The sequence below is a fragment of the Eutrigla gurnardus genome (genome assembly GCF_963514095.1).
Source record: "Eutrigla gurnardus genome assembly, chromosome: 15".
Classification (NCBI taxonomy): Eukaryota; Metazoa; Chordata; class Actinopteri; order Perciformes; family Triglidae; genus Eutrigla; species Eutrigla gurnardus.
In genome coordinates this window covers 21025686-21045047 of record NC_139938.1, presented here as the reverse complement: position 1 = coordinate 21045047, position 19362 = coordinate 21025686, and the positions used below count along the sequence as shown (strand labels likewise).

General features: G+C 41.6%; 3 protein-coding genes and 1 pseudogene across 4 annotated transcripts; all 4 read left to right on the top strand.

The window, feature by feature from the left end:
- Positions 1-1940: 1940 nt before the first annotated feature.
- LOC311025504 (odorant receptor 131-2-like) lies at positions 1941-2823 on the top strand (the record flags this gene model as incomplete). The annotated part of the gene is made up of 1 exon (XM_084028426.1): positions 1941-2823. Exon 1 carries the CDS (start codon positions 1951-1953, stop codon positions 2821-2823), a length of 873 nt encoding a protein of 290 aa, XP_083884552.1. The 5' UTR covers positions 1941-1950.
- A 4515-nt stretch (positions 2824-7338) lies between these two features.
- LOC311025343 (odorant receptor 131-2-like) lies at positions 7339-8253 on the top strand (the record flags this gene model as incomplete). The annotated part of the gene is made up of 1 exon (XM_084028194.1): positions 7339-8253. One exon carries the CDS (start codon positions 7339-7341, stop codon positions 8251-8253), a length of 915 nt encoding a protein of 304 aa, XP_083884320.1.
- Positions 8254-9984: 1731 nt separating this feature from the next.
- Positions 9985-10897, top strand: LOC311025342 (odorant receptor 131-2-like; annotated as a pseudogene). The gene has a single exon. The product of its transcript is annotated as an odorant receptor 131-2-like (transcript).
- A 4830-nt stretch (positions 10898-15727) lies between these two features.
- Positions 15728-19003, top strand: LOC311025341 (odorant receptor 131-2-like; the record flags this gene model as incomplete). The annotated part of the gene is made up of 2 exons (XM_084028193.1): positions 15728-16615; positions 18916-19003. The coding sequence occupies exons 1-2, from the start codon at positions 15732-15734 to the stop codon at positions 19001-19003; spliced, it is 972 nt and encodes a 323-aa protein (XP_083884319.1). The 5' UTR covers positions 15728-15731.
- Positions 19004-19362: the final 359 nt, after the last annotated feature.

Sequence of the window (19362 nt, the reverse complement as noted above, 5' to 3'; positions counted from 1 at the left end):
TTGATAACGCACGTCTCTATTTACGCACGAAATGGAAGCATAAATGAGCCTTAATACGATCTATGAACGGACAATAAATTATCAATAAAAGCTGCTTAATAGTCACGATTGATGGTGAGTGAAAGCAGCTACTCAGGTAAGATGAAGAGTGGGAAAGCGTGGGAGCGCACATATATAATAAACTAGAAAACATTTGACAATGGTAGTTTGACTTAATAAATATTTAGAAATATTTAATGAAGTGTAATAGTAATCATGCTTTCTATTTTGATAAGTAATTTCCATTAAACGGGAGCTAGAACTGCTAACGTAATCGATTCCGTTACGTGAGAGAAGATGAGGATAGGGCTGGGCGATATGACCTCAAATCAATATCACGATATATTGAGGAACTCACCTCGATAACGATAAATGAACGATAAGTAACCCCCCCCCCCCTCCCACGCCTAAAAAAATGCCACTTTAAAGGACTGTAAAACTACACTGTAGTTAAGATTTATATTATTTATTTGGTAGTATAAAACAACAAAGTATTAAAAATACAGTCTCTATAAACAAATTCAAAATATGGAGTAATCAGGTTCTCTATAACGGGAGAAACAAGTTGCATCCCTTGTAAACAAAATTAATTTCACATTTGCCACTGGAAAAGTAAACAATGACTTGTGCAAAGGCAGTCTTTAGGCACAGTTTACATTTCACATTTTTCTGATCGACATCGTCCTCGCTGAACCCAAAATGTTGCCAAACGATCGATGACGCATTTCTTTTGGGAACGAGGTGCTCCTCCTCCTCGACCAGATTTTAAGGTACGTGTCCACGGGCGATTTTAAACGCGTGTGGGCGCGCCGCTTCCCAGTATTGCACGCTTGGTGGGCTGCCACTAGAGGATGATTGACAGGCGCTCTCCTTTAAACAACACATTTTTGCGAGCGCTCGCGAGCGTTCCCGAGGCGGCGAGTCGAGCCCGGCGCCTCTGATTAGCATAAAGTAGATTCGACTTCAACTTTAGGCAAATGAGGAGCGGCCAACTCGCGCGCCGTCTCTCGACATTCGCCGCGACGCTACCAGAATGCATTGCACAGCTTTTCACATAGACAATGAATGGGACGCGGGGAAACACCGCTGCCTGTGGACACGCACTTTTACTTCGGCTGCCGCGGCAGCAGCCGCTTCATCGTTTAAACCGGCGGGCTCCATTTTCGTCTCACCCACACTTTCCCTTCTTGTTACAGACTGGATGGGGTGGAGTCACGTGACTGCACACGCTGTATACGTAGTACAGTACAGCCGAGCGTCTTAAAGGGACATGAACATACTGGTAGCCTACCTACACACAGCCAAACAAGAAAAAAACAACTTTTCTTTTTTAAACCGAATATACCGACATGGGCAAAATGACGTCGGTTGTCGTCGTAAATTTCGGTATCGGTACATTTTCGGTGTATCGCCCACCCCTACATGAGGATGAGACGTCAATAAAGTTAAAAAGAAAATGTAGTATGAGATGTTTATACTTCCATGTGAACAGTCTGAGGGTAACAGCATACTCAAACGTTCATTTAGTAGGCAGTATGCAGTACATACACGTTGAGTGTGTAGTAGGCAGTACGTTAGTATTGCATTTCGAATACACGCACCATCACCTGCGTTTGTGGCCATGGCCGACCTGGGTGGGTGTCACATGACCAATGGAGCGTAACGTGATTGGCTGAACGTTGGCTGAATTGAGACAGGGATAGATTGCTTCTCCCTGGTGACCCGGATGTTGAGTGTGGTTCTTTTTACAGTGAATTTTTTGACGTTGAATTTTTTTAGACTGAATTTTTGGACATTGAAAAATACCCATCTCGATTTCAAGTGGCTCCCATAATTGGCTGAATTATGTTGTATGAAACTTCATCTCAAATGAACATCACTTTTGAACAGCAGAAACGGGGAATACTGGAAATGATGTTGTTTTCTGCTCTAATTACAGTGCCATGCTGTGTGTTTCTCTTAATTAACGGGATCATGTTATTCACTTTGAGAAGTAAATTGGTGTTTCGTGAGACCTCCCGTTACATTCTTCTGTTTAACCTCCTTTGTGCAGACACCATGCAGATGGCACTGAGCCAATTACTTTACCTACTGGCTGCTTGTAGTGTAAGGCTGACATATCCTGTATGTGGTGTTCTTGCCATGCTTGCTACTCTCACAAAAGACATATCCCCCCTCACACTGGTGGTGATGTCTCTGGAGAGATATGTGGCCGTGTGCTACCCACTGAGACATGCTACCATCATTACCATCAGAAACACAGCAGTGGCAATTATTGTGATTTGGGCCTTCAGCTCAGTAAATGTACTAACACAAGTTCTTCTACTGTTAGATTATTCATTTAAAGACATGGAAAATCTGCAGATGAAAGATTTTTGTATGAAGGAAAACATGCAGGTTGGTCGATTGTCAGATGATTATGAGAAGGTGTACAATTCTATTGTGTTTGTATCAGCTAGTGTGGCAGTCACTTCCTCTTTTGTGGCTGTGATGATAGCAGCCAGGTCAGCCTCCACAGACAAAGCTTCAGCTTGTAAGGCTCGTAACACACTGCTGCTGCATTTGTTGCAGCTGGTCCTCAGTCTCTGTTCAACTATACACAACCCCTTGGTTACTGCCATCACAAGAAACACTGACAGGTTATCAATGTTACGAATCCACAGTATTCTTTATGTGTGTTTCATCCTTTTCCCCAGATGTCTAACCGCTCTCATCTACGGCATCAGAGACCAGACCATCAGATCCCTCCTCATATACCATCTATGTTGTCGACTAAAACTGTAGGTCTCATTCTAGGCCACATTGAATCATTGAAACATACTCTGTACACATGTACTGTATTGATTTGGGACACAGGTCAATAAGTGAACATTTTAAATATAGAATGTGACTAAAATAATTTGATGTCCATATGATATTTAAAGTCGATATGGGTTTTAAATCAATAATTACAAAAAAATAAAATAAATGTGGTCTCATCTTGCAACAGTAATTCATATTCTTCCTGCATCGTTTATGTCAACATAATACATTGAAGTTAACTTTGTTACCTTAATATCAGAACATGTTCAAGAAACAACATGTTCTTAGGAATAAAGCATTTAAATGCATTCCATCCATCGTCTACCGCTTATCCTGTATTCAGGGTCGCGAGGGTCCACACAGAAGGAACCCGAACCCAACCCAGGAATAGAACCCGGGACCCTCTCACTGTGAGGTGACCATTTAAAGTGCCAGTCGGCAACATTTCTTTGATCATATTCACCGAAGCCAACACTATGCTCCGATAGAACAACATAAATCATCCAGGTTTTAAAAAAAAAGCCTGCCTCTACGCCTGTTTGTTTTGCAAAATATCAACATAGCCCGGGTCTTCCTGTCCAATCTGCACGCAGGGCTGTGTTCGTGCACACAGCGTCCCTCTTCCCTCGGGTCGTACGACTATCACAGGGGGGGAGGCGGAGGGAAGTAGGTACAAGCTTCTAATTCCTCGGTTAAAAAGTGAAACGAGGAGGTCCAAAACAATCAAGGAAAAGAAAACACCGGTGGAAAAGAAGGAAAAAAGAAAGATTGTGATGGTGCCCGTGATAAAACGAGAGTCAACATCGGACCCGCATTTCAAAGGTGGTGTGATCTAAGGGATTTCAAAGGGCTCGGTGGTCGTGGGGGAGGAGCGTGAGAGTTGACAGAGTGCCCTCGATCCGCCAGACATTTACATTTACATTTAGGTCATTTAGCAGACGCTTTTGTCCAAAGCGACTTACAATAAGTACATTTGTCAAAAGAAGGAAACAAGGAAACCACAACGAATCATTGCCGATAAAGTAAGAGCTAAAAATAGAACAAGTGTTAGGTCCTCATCTGAGTAAACTAGTAGTTCAAGAGCAACAGTGCTACGATCAGAGTGCTATAGGTAAGGGTTTTTTTTTATGGGGGGGGGGGGGGTCATGCTAGTCGAGATGAAGTCTGAACAGGTGAGTCTTGAGCCTTTTTCGGAAAATGGCAAATGACTCAGCTGTCCTGACATTAGTCGGGAGTTCGTTCCACCACTGAGGCGCCAGAACAGAGAAGAGTCTGGACTTTGCTGAGCGACATTTGTTTGATTTCAGCGATGGTGGTACCAGCCGGCCAGCTGAAGTAGAGGAGCGAAGTGCTCGCTTCGGGGCATGAGGTTTGACCAGTGTTTGAAGGTAGATGGGTGCCGTTCCATTTATGGCCCTGAAGGCCAGTGTCATCGTCTTGAATTGGATGCGTGCTGCAACAGGGAGCCAGTGGAGGTCACGGAGGAGGGGGGTCACATGGGAGAATTTGGGTAGATTGAAGATAAGACGTGCTGCAGCGTTCTGGATACGCTGCAATGGTTTAATCGCAGAGGCCGGGAGTCCGGCCAGGAGAGAGTTGCAGTAGTCAAGGCGGGAGATGACCAGTGCTTGGACCAAGAGTTGCGTTGCATCCTTTGTGAGAAGGGTCCGAATCCTGCGGATGTTGTAGAGGGCAAATCTGCAGGATCAGGCCACAGCAGTGATGTTGGGGGTGCAGGATAGTTGGTCATCGAGGATAACACCCAGGTTCCTCGCAGTTGAGCAGTCTTTAAACGCCGTACTGCTCCGGCGTTTGTATTCCCCTGGAAACGCTCTCTTGCTCCGCCATTACTCGATTTATCCAGGCTCCAGCGCATTGCATTGTGGGAAACAGTAGGCAGAGTAGACTGGTCGGATGCATACTGGAAATATTCTCCGAATCAGTACGACATCCGGGAACTTTTCGCATACTGCAGATTTTGCTTTTGTTTGCATACTGCATACTACATTTTGGCCAAATCAGTACGTACTAGCAGTATAGTATGCGGTTTCGATACAGCCAGTGTCTTGACTTCAGGTACCAAGTTTGGCTACGTTGAGTCAAAGCATCTGTGAGACGTCAGCCCACTTCCTGTTTGGCGGCTTTGCCGCCATTTTCAATTGCCTCTCACAGGAGAATAAACTTGAAATTGAAAAATCTTTGAATTAACTTTTGTGCGGATTGGTCTTAAGATCATCTGTGTCAATTTTCGAGCGAATTGAACGAACTTTGTGACCTGTGAAGATTTTAAAGCTTTCTGAGATAATCCAATATGGCGGAGGTCCAATATGGCCGGAAGTGACGGGCCATGTATCATTTAACTTGGGTTGATCCAAGGATTACAACGCTACCTCACTTATGAAAATCAGATGCACGAGTCGAGGTCCACGTCAGGAATGCATGTCCAACTTTCACCCATTGGTGGTGCTAGAGTGCTGGGCATAGAGTTCTGTTAATTGGTGAGAGTGATCATGGAACAGTCCCGAATCTGTGCGCTGAATTTCACAACTTTTGACCAAGCGGTTCAATTTTCGGCCAAATTTTGACCCGTTGGTGGCGCTAGACGGCTGGGTTTAGAGGTCCGTAAATGAGTGTGAGTGGTCAGTACAGTGGTCCGAAACATTCAGCCAAATTTCAGCACTTTTTACCAAGGCGTTCTATGGGCTGCCATAGACTTCAATGGCAGAGGAATAATAATAAGAAAACATAGAATCACTATAGGGTGTCTCGCAGCTTCGCTGCTTGACCCCCAAGTAATAAGAAAACATAGAGGGCCCTAGTTTCGTAGACCAGGCACAGTCAACTCTCAGCGCACCTGCGCCACGCCGACGGGGTGTGTCCGCCTGGACTTTGCAAGTTTCGTGCACCGCGCAGGCTCGCGCAGGCACACCTCCCGTCACTCCCACCCGCGCAAGTGGGAAAGAGGGAGGAGAAGAAGGCGTGAGTGGGAGACGAGGCGTGGACTGGGATTAACACAGCCGATTCAGATCTTCACTAATCAAATGAGCTCCTCTCCTCTCCTTTAATGCGTTAGGGGAGGTTCAGTGCAAGTTCCGTCACTTGACAACCCGATGACAGAAGCAGCGCCGCCGCTCCCACCACGCGCATCACGCGCTGTGCGCGCGTATCATAATAATGCCCATATTATAAAAAACAGGAGAGAGAGAGGGAGATGTTTTGGTCCGAGAGGCTGAGTTTCCGTTACGCGTGCCATCCGCCTTTGATCTGACGTCAGATATGACGGGACAATCTATATAGATATAAATTCACCTGTTGATTCAATTAGTTGCATTAAATAGTGTTTGTTGTGATTATTTATTGCATTTAAATGTGCCTGGAACTGTGGAAACCTGCCTGTGAGGTCTCGGTGACGTGTGCGCACTGCGCGCCGGTCAGCCAAACTTCCACTCCGCCAGCTGTGATTCGCCTTGAATGAATGGACTTTATTTACGCCTTGCGCCGAGAGTAGACCAGGTTGGAGCTGGCGAGCTTTCAGCGCAGTCTCGGCGAGGCTTTTTGCCACGAAACTTCCGCTACGCCAAGCTGAATCTGTGACGCCTCCCCCTGCTGCACCGCCACACCCATCTTGGCGCAGGCGATCCACCAAACTGCCAAACTGACCGTGCGCAAGGCTGCGCGGGTCGAAACTTGCATTGCGCCGGCTCCGCCACCCTGCGCCGCCCTGCGCTGCGCCACGAAACTAGGGCCCAGAATCACTATAGGGTGTCTCGCAGCTTCGCTGCTTGACCCCCAATTATATATTCCTAATTTTTCTAAATCAGAAAACCACTCGTGTCATATCCACAAAGAGAAATATGATGACATGGACTAGGGTATAGAGCAGGGGTGTCAAACTGATCCAGTAAAGGGCCGTGTGGCTGCAGGTTTTCATTCCAACCAAGCAAGAACACACCTGACTTGACTTATTCACCTACCTGATTTGCCTTCACACCTTGATTGGTTGGATCAGGTGTGTTCTTGCTTGGTTGGAATGAAAACCTGCAGCCACATGGCCCTTTACTGGATCAGTTTGACACCCCTGGTATAGAGAAATACATTTGAAATGATTACATCACCCATTACAGATCCAGTTGCCATGTGTGATGATATCACGTGAAGTGGGTGTGAGGATTGAGTTCTTAAAATGCATGTGATGCCAGACAAACCCTGCAGACCAGTTCTGCTCACATGGAGTCAGGTATGGCATCCAACATGTTAACCGTCACTGGGTCACTTTCTGTTTTGCCTGTGAACTCAATAGACATCACTGTGAAACTGAGAGTGCAATTTGTGCAAGATTCATTTTGTTTCTGTGTTGTACTTAAATAAGGATCCAATAGAGTTGGAAGGTCTGAAATGCTATTTCAGGTAATTTAAATGTGGATAGAAAGATGCCCATCTCGATTTCAAGTGGCTCCTATAATTGGCTGTAATATGTTGTATGAAACTTCATTTCAGATGAACATCACTGTTGAACAGCAGAAACTGGGAATACTGGAAATTATGTTGTTTACTGCTCCAATTACATTGACGTGCTGTGTGTTTCTCTTAATTAACGGGATCATGTTATTCACTTTGAGGAGTAAATTGGTGTTTCGTGAGACCTCCCGTTACATTCTTCTGTTTAACCTCCTTTGTGCAGACACCATGCAGATGGCACTGAGCCAATTACTTTACCTACTGGCTGCTTGTAGAATAACACTGACATATCCTGTATGTGGTGTTTTTGCCATGCTTGCTGCTCTCACAACTACAATCTCCCCTCTCACGCTGGTGGTGATGTCTCTGGAGAGATATGTGGCTGTGTGCTACCCACTGAGACACGCTACCATTATTACCATCAGAAACACAGCACTGGCTATTATTGTGATTTGGGCCTTCAGCTCACTTAATATACTCATACAAGTTATTTTAATGTTAGATTACCCATTTCAGGACATAGTGAGTCTGCAGATGAAAGATTTTTGTACCACGGAAAGAATACTTCTTGGCCGAATGTCTGATGATTATGAAAAGGTGTCCACTTCAATTGTGTTTGTATCAGCTAGTGTGGCAGTCACTTCCTCTTTTGTTGCTGTGATGATAGCAGCCAGGTCAGCCTCCACAGACAAAGCTTCAGCTTGTAAGGCTCGTAACACACTGCTGCTGCATTTGTTGCAGTTGGTCCTCAGTCTCTGTTCAACTTTACAAAGCCCCTTGGTTACTGCCATCTCAAAAACCACTGACAGGTTATCAATGGTACGAATCCATAGTATGCTTCATGTGTGTTTCATCCTTTTCCCCAGATGTCTGAGTGCTCTCATCTATGGCATCAAAGACCAGACCATCAGATCTAACTTCATGTATCATCTATGTTGTTCAATAAAACTGTAGGTCTCGAAAATGCGTAGGTGTTTTATAGTAATAATTGAAATATAGCAAAATATGTGTGGACATTTTTGTTTGCCATGTTGAATGTGTTTTTTACTGTTCGGAATTTAAAAAAAGGGGGGATACAGTGTTGGTGTTTGATATTCATATGTACAAATACTTCTGTTGCAAACATGGGAAGGAACAAAAGTCAAGGAACTCAATAAACAACATCTTCAATTAGTGTAAATGTACTGTCTATAAACAGGTCCTTTAAGGCTTGATTTTTGTTTGATATTCAACAGTCGGTGTGATTTAAATTCATGTTAATGTAAATATTCTTGAGTGTTTAATTTGTAATTTTATCCGCTATTAAACCGAATATGAACTTCACATGTTTCAAGTATTTACATAGTATATACCATATTTTAATGTGACCTCAACCCAAGATAATTACATGCAGGTTTATATGAATCGAGAACTGTACCAGTTTTTGCATTTCTTTAAAATCTCATTGAAATGGTAGTCAGTCATCAATAACCACAAATTTTGGGTTAGAAATGACACGAAAGCGCAGTACTTATTTTTAACTATTTGACCTATCATCAGACCCAGCTGTGGACAAAAGGCTGTTCCATCATTAATCTATTCCTACTTACCTGCAACCCACTTTCTCTAACCTGACGTATCTTTAATTTCAGGTTGTAAGAGATTAAACCACAGCAGTGAATCAAGATAAAGATCAGAGGAACCAGATACGTTTCCAGCAATATATAAGTAATAAGGTGCATTACTGGCTCAATTTATTCTAAATTATTTCATATTAGCTGTATCAGCTACGATACTTAATTTTCCATCAACCATATTAAAATATTTCTAATTGGTTGTTGAGCCGATTCTTACCATATTTTATTAAATCAAAAGTAATCAAAGGTTTTTTTATAATATCATCATAAGATATTTGACAATGAGAGTATCACTGGAATACAATACCCATAACAAGCTGTTTATGAATAGTTCAAAGAATATATTTTCACTCAGATTTTTTTGGATTCTATTTTCACTTTTATACTGTTTATGTATTTATACTATTTAAGCCAAATTTCTAGTAGCTTAAAAGTGGTACACTTTTATTGTCCATATAAAATGTATTGTCTTGAAGTACGAACCACAAAATCCTGAAAGTTAAGATCCACATACATTATTCCTAATTAGAATAATGCTCTTGTCATGTTCACAAAGGGAAATAGGAGGACATGGATTAGGGAATGGAGAAATAACTTGGAAACGATGACATCACCCATTACTGCTTGTTTACACATACTGAATGTGTAGAGTTGGAAGGTCTGCCATGTTTGTGTGATGATATCATGCAAAGTGGGTGTGATGATTTAGCTGTTTAGATGCATGGGGGGACAACTAAACCCTGCAGACCAGTTCTGCTCACGGGGAGTCAGGTATGGCATCCAACATGTTAACCGTCACTGGGTAAATTAATGCATGTGGGTCACTTTCTGTTTTGCCTGTGAACTCAATAAACATCACTGTGAAAACAATGGGATTTTTACTTTTCTGAGAGCACAATTTGCGCAAGATTCATTTTGTTTCTGTGTTGTACTTAAATATGGATTCAATAGAGTTGGAAGGTCTGAAATGCTATTTCAGGTAATTTAAATGTGGATAGAAAGATGCTCATCTCAATTTCAAGTGGCTCCCATAATTGGCTATACTATGTTGTATGAAACTTAATTTCAGATGAACATCACTGTTGAACAGCAGAAACTGGGAATACTGAAACTTATGTTGTTTACTGCTCCAATTACATTGATGTGCTGTGTGTTTCTCTTCATTAACGGGATCATGTTATTCACTTTGAGGAGTAAATTGGTGTTTCGTGAGACCTCCCGTTACATTCTTCTGTTTAACCTCCTTTGTGCAGACACCATGCAGATGGCACAGAGTCAATTACTTTACCTACTGGCTGCTTGTAGAATAACACTGACATATCCTGTATGTGGTGTTCTTGCCATGCTTGCTGCTCTCACAACTACAATCTCCCCTCTCACGCTGGTGGTGATGTCTCTGGAGAGATATGTGGCTGTGTGCTACCCACTGAGACATGCTACCATTATTACCATCAGAAACACAGTACTGGCTATTATTGTGATTTGGGCATGCAGCTCACTTAATATACTCATACGAGTTATTTTAATGTTAGATTACCCATTTCAGGACATGGTGAGTCTGCAGATGAAAGATTTTTGTGCCAAGGAAAGAATACTTCTTGGCCGAATGTCTGATGATTATGAAAAGGTGTTCACTTCAATTGTGTTTGTATCAGCTAGTGTGACAGTCACTTCCTCTTTTGTTGCTGTGGTGATAGCAGCCAGGTCAGCCTCCACAGACAAAGCTTCAGCTTGTAAGGCTCGTAACACACTGCTGCTGCATTTGTTGCAGCTGGCCCTCAGTCTCTGTTCAACTATACACAACCCTTTGGTTGCTGCCATCTCAAAAACCACTGACAGGTTATCAATGGTACGAATCCGTAGTATTTTTTATGTGTTTAACCCTTTTCCCCAGATGTCTAACCGCTCTCATCTACGGCATCAGAGACCAGACCATCAGATCCGTCCTCATATATCATCTATGTTGTCGACTAAAACTGTAGGTCTCACCCCAGGCCACATTGAACTATCGAAGCATTAAGCCCTGATTATGCTTCCGCGTAGTGATCATGCAACGGCCACGCAATGGCCACGCAGTTGCTGGGAGACCGTGATGGTTCTGCGTTGGGTTTACGTGTCGAAATGCAATTTAATGCCACACCGGTAAAGGGCGCTATGTTTTTTGTAAAGACTGACCGACCGACCGAGACTCTTGACGTATATCGTCGTTAGCCTTGTTATAGCCTATTTGTTTACTTTCCGGCTTTAAACGTCCACAATTTTTCAGAACTTGGTGTTTTATTTCTTTGTGCAAAAGCGACAAGGTGCAAACAATAGAACAAGGTGCAAACAATAAAACAAGGTGCAAACAATAAAAGTAGCCTTTTAAAAGTTTAAATGGCGGTGTTTATGAGTGGAAACCGGATAGCGGTCTCCAGCGGATGTAGTTAGCGGACCAATCACAGCCAATGCCGCTGCGTTGGTGTTGCGTTGGTGTTGCGTCGCCTCAACGCACGTCTAGGATTTTTGGGAGGTACACGTCAGGCCCTTGCGTTGGACGTAAGGGGGGTCCTCAAGGACGTAGGGGGTCCGCAAGCCCCCTTGCGTTGTGTCGACGCGGAAGCATAACTTGGGCTTTACTCTCATTAAAGAGATACTATATTGATTTGGGACACAGGTAAATAACTTAACATTTTAAACAGAAAATGAATGAAAGCATTTTATTTGATATATATATATATGATATTAAATGTCTATGTGTTTTAAATCAATAATTACAAAATAATAAAATGTGGTCTCATCTTGCAACAGTAACATTCTTTCTGGAATATTTATAAGCTCAACATAATACATTGAAGTTAATTTGTTGCCTTAATATCTTAACACGTTCAAGAAACATGTTCTCGGGAATAAAGCATAGCATTTCTGGTCAAATTTTATCCAAAATGAAATCAAATTGTCAATCAGTAACAATACTTGTTTGGCGAGTCCCATTTTTTTTGTTTGCACCTCCTATTGTTTGTGGTATACAAATAAAGTTGACTTAATTTATATTATTATGCACTACCTTAAAATATGTACTCCGATTCCAGCTCGCGGCAAAGTTGCGCGTCTCTCCACGGATAACAGGCTGCCGAGGCGCGAGACCTCAGACCTCAGAAATTTTAAATATTTTTTAGACGCATTTTATTAGCAGTGGATAGATATGAAAAACAGGAGAGAGAGAGGGAGATGTTTTGGTCTGAGAGGCTGAGTTTCCGTTACGCGTGCAATCCGTGTCACGGTTTGGCTAGGAAGCAGGAGGTGAGGACCCAAATGCAGTGAAAAAGGGTTTTATTTTAATAATAAACGAAATACAAACCAAAAACTAAGACTCAAACAAAGTATCAAACAAAGGAGACCACGAGGGCGAAAACGACTATCAAAGAAACACTTACTAAACAGGAACCAAAACACGAAGGGACACGGGAGGCAGAAACAAACAAATCCAAGGACGAGACGTGGGGCAGCAGACAGAGTGACATGCAGTGACAACGACAGACGACAGCGACAGCGACAATGATCCGACAAGAGACAGGTGAAACACACAGACTATATACACAGGGAGGCAGGGAGCTGACGAGGGACAGGTGAAACACATCAGGGCAGGCATGGTAATCAACACGAGAGGGAGGGGAAGTCAAGACAGCGGAAACAACAAGGACCAGGAAGTACGAGACAGGGAATCACAACGAGGACAAAATAAAACAGGAAATCAAAACCAAGGAAAAAGAACACAGATCATAACAGAAACACAGATCATGACAATCCGCCTTTGATCTGACGTCAGATGTGACGGTAAAATCTATATAAATATAAATTCACGTGTTTATTCAATTAGTTGCGGTCAGCCAAACTTCCACTCCGCCAGCTGTAATTCGCCTTGAATGAATGGACTTTATTTGCGCCTTGCGCCTTACGCCAAGAGTAGACTAGGTTGGAGCTGGCGGGCTTTTGGCAAAGTCTCGGCGAGGCTTTTTGCCACGAAACTTCCGCTGCACCAAGCTGAATCAGTGACGCCTCCCCCTACTGCGCCGCCACACCCATCTTGGCGCAGGCGAACCACCAAACTGCCAAACTGACCGTGCGCAAGGCTGCGGGGGTCGAAACTTGCATTACGCCGGCTCCGCCACCCTGCGCCACCCTGTGCTGCGCCACGAAACTAGGGCCCATTGTCACGGCGGGAAACAGATATAGCTTGTTTCAAGTGTCTGCACAGTACAATGAAGTTGAGGAAATGTACAATCCAGAGCTCTGGACAGAAGGTTCTGTTCTGAGGCGATATTATGACCAGGCAAAGCGGACGGGTCGGAGGCTAGCACAATTAGGTCTCTCTCTGCATCACTCAGTGCTAGAGTATCGATTGAGGCTGCAGCCACACTGCTCAATTAAACTTTATGCAGGTTGGATCATATAACTGTCATGGGCTATGTCTGGGCAACAACGCAGGAGACAAAGCACGATGTGCTGTAGTTGACAAGCTGCTGCAAAGTTCTGACATTTTATGTCTACAAGAAACTTTTTTTTTTATCTAAACAGGACCTAGGAAATTTGAACTCTTTCAGTGACCATTTCCATGGGGCTGGTGAGTCCACTACTGATATCTATAGGAATAGTGAGAGGAAGGATAGCAGGGGGCTTGGCCACCATTTGGCACAAAAAGCTGGACACTATGATACATTTCATTAGGCTTGAAGCTGACTGGTGTATTGTTGCACAGATAAGAATGAATAACGAAGAGTTAACCATCCTCAATGTGTACACACCATATGAGACACAACAAAATGAAGATGAATACTTGAATAGACTTGCCTATAATTCTTTTATTTCTGACAATCTGTCCACAAATAACTATAAAGTAAATGATGACCTGTCAGACAAAGGTTCCTTGTTTTTGAATCATATCCATCAGTTTTGTGATGATAATAATCTTGCACTATCTAGCCAAAAGCTCATACCTGCAGAAAGCTACTCTTACATAAGTGAGGTACTGCTGATGCTCGTGCTATTTTAATATCAATGGATATTGTATATGAGGCATCCATGTCTGAGCATGTCCCTTTTGTCATGTTACTTGATTGTGCTCACAAATGAAGATGTGATGTTATACTATGGAAGAACTGATGGTCTTTTAGGTGATGTATATCTACCCAGAGATGCAAATTTGTGCTCTGATATGAATTGTAATGATAGCTCTCACTGTAAGGACCTCTGTAAGTATAATTGTATTCTAGGAGCTAAGTATGAGGCCACTAGGCCATGCTTTACTTACTCTAATAAGAGTCAGCGCATCATGCCAGGGTGGAATTAGCATGTGGATTCTCATCATGCTGAAGCTAAGAATGCATACAAGGCCTGGGTCCTGGCAGGTAGGGCCAGAGAGGGGCCTGTCTTGGTTGGCAATACCCTGGTAAATCATCTTATGTATGCTGATGATTTAGCTAGCTTTTCTCCTAGCAGTGCTGGATTTCAACAGATGCTGAATATACAGTACTGAGTATGGTGTCAAATATGTCAAATACATGCATGCTATTTTAATCTGTAGGGCAAGCTTTAACTGTAAGCCACAAAACTAAATGTCTGGGTCACATCATCACAGATCAAATGTGATGATGATGACATTAGGCAGCGCCACATGTTATATGCACAAGCTAACATGCTGGTTAGGAAATTCCACTAGTGCTCAGATAATGTAAAGATGAGCCTGTTTAAGGCATACTGTACTCCTCAGTATACTGCCCCCTTGTGGACCAAGTTTAAAAAGTCTAGCCTCCCGAAATTTCAAGTTGCCTATGATGATACTGCTCAAAAAACCAAGGTGGATCAGTGCAAGTGAACTATTCTGTATGGTAGGAGTCAACACAATTCATGCACTGTTGATAAATTTGATGTACAAATGTATCTGCTGACTGAATGGTTCATGACATTTTATTATTATGCTGATGTCAAATCCTGGACTGCGATACCAGTCACCCCATGTGGAAACACTGGCATAATTGTCTTTTTTAATTGTGTTTGTGTATGTGTTGCTGTATGTATTTGTATGTGTAATGGACCATGAGTCTGGCAATTAAAGTTGATTGATTGACTGATTGAATGTGACTGAATCTCATGTCCATGTTTTACAGTCGTTAAAAGGTATTTAGCTTAAAGGAGTTTTGTTAGCTGGTGCTATTTTAATTGGAGGTACCATTTGTTTAAAAATGATAAGTTTTCATAGACAAAATAAATTACATACGAACCACAAAATCCTGACTAATTATATATTCCTAATTTTTTTTCCTAAATCAGAAAACCACTCGTGTCATATCCACAAAGAGAAATATGATGACATGGACTAGGGTATAGAGAAATACATTTGAAACGATTACATCACCCATTACAGATCCAGTTGCCATGTTAAATGTGTGATGATATCACGTGAAGTGGGTGTGAGGATTGAGTTCTTAAAATGCATGTGATGCCAGACAAACCCTGCAGACCAGTTCTGCTCACGTGGAGTCAGGTATGGCATCCAACATGTTAATCGTCACTGGGTAAATTAATGCATGTGGGTCACTTTCTGTTTTGCATGTGAACTCAATAGACATCACTGTGAAAACAATGGAATTTTTACTGAGGATGCAATTTGTGCAAGATTCATTTTGTTTCTGTGTTGTACTTAAATTAGGATCCAATAGAGTTGGAAGGTCTGAAATGCTATTTCAGGTCATTGAAATGTGGATAGAAAGATGCTCATCTCAATTTCAAGTGGCTCCCATAATTGGTTATACTATGTTGTATGAAACTTCATTTCAGATGAACATCACTGTTGAACCGCCGAAACGGGGAATACTGGAAATTATGTTGTTTTCTGCTCCAATTACAGTGCCATGCTGTGTGTTTCTCTTAATTAACGGGATCATGTTATTCACTTTGAGGAGTAAATTGGTGTTTCGTGAGACCTCCCGTTACATTCTTTTGTTTAACCTCCTTTGTGCAGACACCATACAGATGGCACTGAGCCAATTACTTTACCTACTGTCTGCTTGTAGAATAACACTGACATATCCAGTATGTGGTGTTTTTGCCATGCTTGCTGATCTCACAAATGTAGTCTCCCCTCTCACGCTGGCGGTGATGTCTCTGGAGAGATATGTGGCCGTGTGCTACCCACTGAGACATGCTACCATTATTACCATCAGAAACACAGCACTGGCTATTATTGTGATTTGGGCCTTCAGCTCGCTAAATATACTCATACAAGTTATTTTAATGTTAGATTACCCATTTCAGGACATGGTGAGTCTGCAGATGAATGATTTTTGTACCAAGGAAAGAATACTTCTTGGCCGAATGTCTGATGATTATGAAAAGGTGTACACTTCAATTGTGTTTGTATCAGCTAGTGTGGCAGTCACTTCCTCTTTTGTTGCTGTGATGATAGCAGCCAGGTCAGCCTCCACAGACAAAGCTTCAGCTTGTAAGGCTCGTAACACACTGCTGCTGCATTTGTTGCAGCTGGCCCTCAGTCTCTGTTCAACTTTATACAGCCCCTTGGTTACTGCCATCTCAAAAACCACTGACAGGTTATCAATGGTACGAATCCAAAGTATGCTTTATGTGTGTTTCATCCTTTTCCCCAGATGTCTGAGTGCTCTCATCTATGGCATCAAAGACAAGGCCATCAGATCTAACTTCATGTATCATCTATGTTGTTCAATAAAACTGTAGTTCTCAAAAATGCGTAGGTGTTTTATAGTAATAATTGAAATATAGCAAAATATGTGTGGACATTTTTGTTTGCAATGTTAAATGTGTTTTTTACTGTTCGGAATTTTAAAAAAGGGGGGTGTTTGATATTCATATGTACAAATACTTCTGTTGCAAACATGGGAAGGAACAAAAGTCAAGGAACTCAATAAACAACATCTTCAATTAGTGTAAATGTACTGTCTATAAACAGGTCCTTTAAGGCTTGATTTTTGTTTGATATTCAACAGTCGGTGTGATTTAAATTCATGTTAATGTAAATATTCTTGAGTGTTTAATTTGTAATTTTATCCGCTATTAAACCGAATATGAACTTCACATGTTTCAAGTATTTACATAGTATATACCATATTTTAATGTGACCTCAACCCAAGATAATTACATGCAGGCTTATAAGAATAGAGAACTGTACCAGTTTTTGCATTTCTTTAAAATCTCATTGAAATGGTAGTTAGTCATCAATAACCACAAATTTTGGGTTAGAAATGACACGAAAGCGCAGTACTTATTTTTAACTATTTGACCTATCATCAGACCCAGCTGTGGACAAAAGGCTGTTCCATCATTAATCTATTCCTACTTACCTGCAACCCACTTTCTCTAACCTGACGTATCTTTAATTTCAGGTTGTAAGAGATTAAACCACAGCAGTGAATCAAGATAAAGATCAGAGGAACCAGATACGTTTCCAGCAATATATAAGTAATAAGGTGCATTACTGGCTCAATTTATTCTAAATTATTTCATATTAGCTGTATCAGCTACGATACTTAATTTTCCATCAACCATATTCAAATATTTCTAATTGGTTGTTGAGCCGATTCTTACCATATTTTATTAAATCAAAAGTAATCAAAGGTTTTTTTATAATATCATCATAAGATATTTGACAATGAGAGTATCACTGGAATACAATACCCATAACAAGCTGTTTATGAATAGTTCAAAGAATATATTTTCACTCAGATTTTTTTGGATTCTATTTTCTCTTTTATACTGTTTATGTATTTATACTATTTAAGCCAAATTTCTAGTAGCTTAAAAGTGGTACACTTTTATTGTCCATATAAAATGTATTGTCTTGAAGTACGAACCACAAAATCCTGAAAGTTAAGATCCACATACATTATTCCTAATTAGAATAATGCTCTTGTCATGTTCACAAAGGGAAATAGGAGGACATGGATTAGGGAATGGAGAAATAACTTGGAAACGATTACATCACCCATTACTGCTTGTTTACACATACTGAATGTGTAGAGTTGGAAGGTCTGCCATGTTTGTGTGATGATATCATGCAAAGTGGGTGTGATGATTTAGCTGTTTAGATGCATGGAGGGACAACTTAACCCTGCAGACCAGCTATGCTCATATGGAGTCAGGCATTGCATACAACATGCTAGCCGTCAGCCCTGGGAAAATGAATGTGGATACATGTCTGTATTGCATGTGAACTCAAAAGACATCACTGCAATTAAACAATGGGATAGTTTTATTTTTCGAAGAATGCAAATTGAGTGGGATTCATTTTGTTGCTGTTATAATTAAATCACAATATTAATGGGGTTTGAACATCTTACATAATAAATACAGATTATTCAAATTGATTCAAAGTGGTTGAAAATATATCCCATCTCAAATTCATGTGGCTCCCATCAATGTCTATTTTATTGTATGAAACTTAATTTCAGATGAACATCACTGTTGAACAGCAGAAATGGGAAACATTGGAAATTATGTTGTTTTCTGCTCCAATTACATTGACATGCTGTGTGTTTCTCTTCATTAACGGGATCATGTTATTCACTTTGAGGAGTAAATTGTTGTTTCGTGAGACCTCCCGTTACATTCTTCTGTTTAACCTCCTTTGTGCAGACACCATGCAGATGGCACTGAGCCAATTTCTTTACCTACTGTCTGCTTGTAGAATAACGCTGACATATCCTGAACTCAAAAGACATCACTGCAATTAAACAATGAGATAGTTTTATTTTTCGAAGAATGCAAATTGTGTGGGATTCATTTTGTTGCTGTTATAATTAAATCACAATATTAATGGGGTTCAGCTTGTAAGGCTCGTAACACACTGCTGCTGCATTTGTTGCAGCTGGCCCTCAGTCTCTGTTCAACTATACACAACCCTTTGGTTGCTGCCATCTCAAAAACCACTGACAGGTTATCAATGGTACGAATCCGTAGTATTTTTTATGTGTTTAACCCTTTTCCCCAGATGTCTAACCGCTCTCATCTACGGCATCAGAGACCAGACCATCAGATCCGTCCTCATATATCATCTATGTTGTCGACTGAAACTGTAGGTCTCACCCCAGGCCACATTGAACTATTGAAGCATTAAGCCCTGATTATGCTTCCGCGTAGTGATCACGCAACGGCCACGCAGTTGCTGGGAGACCGCGATGGTTCTGCGTTGGGTTTACGTGTCGAAATGCAATTTAATGCCACACCGGTAAAGGGCGCTATGTTTTTTGTAAAGACTGACCGACCGACCGAGACTCTTGACGTATATCGTCGTTAGCCTCGTTATAGCCTATTTGTTTACTTTCCGGCTTTAAACATCCACAATTTTTCAGAACTTGGTGTTTTATTTCTTTGTGCAAAAGCGACAAGGTGCAAACAATAAAACAAGGTGCAAACAATAAAAGTAGCCTTTTAAAAG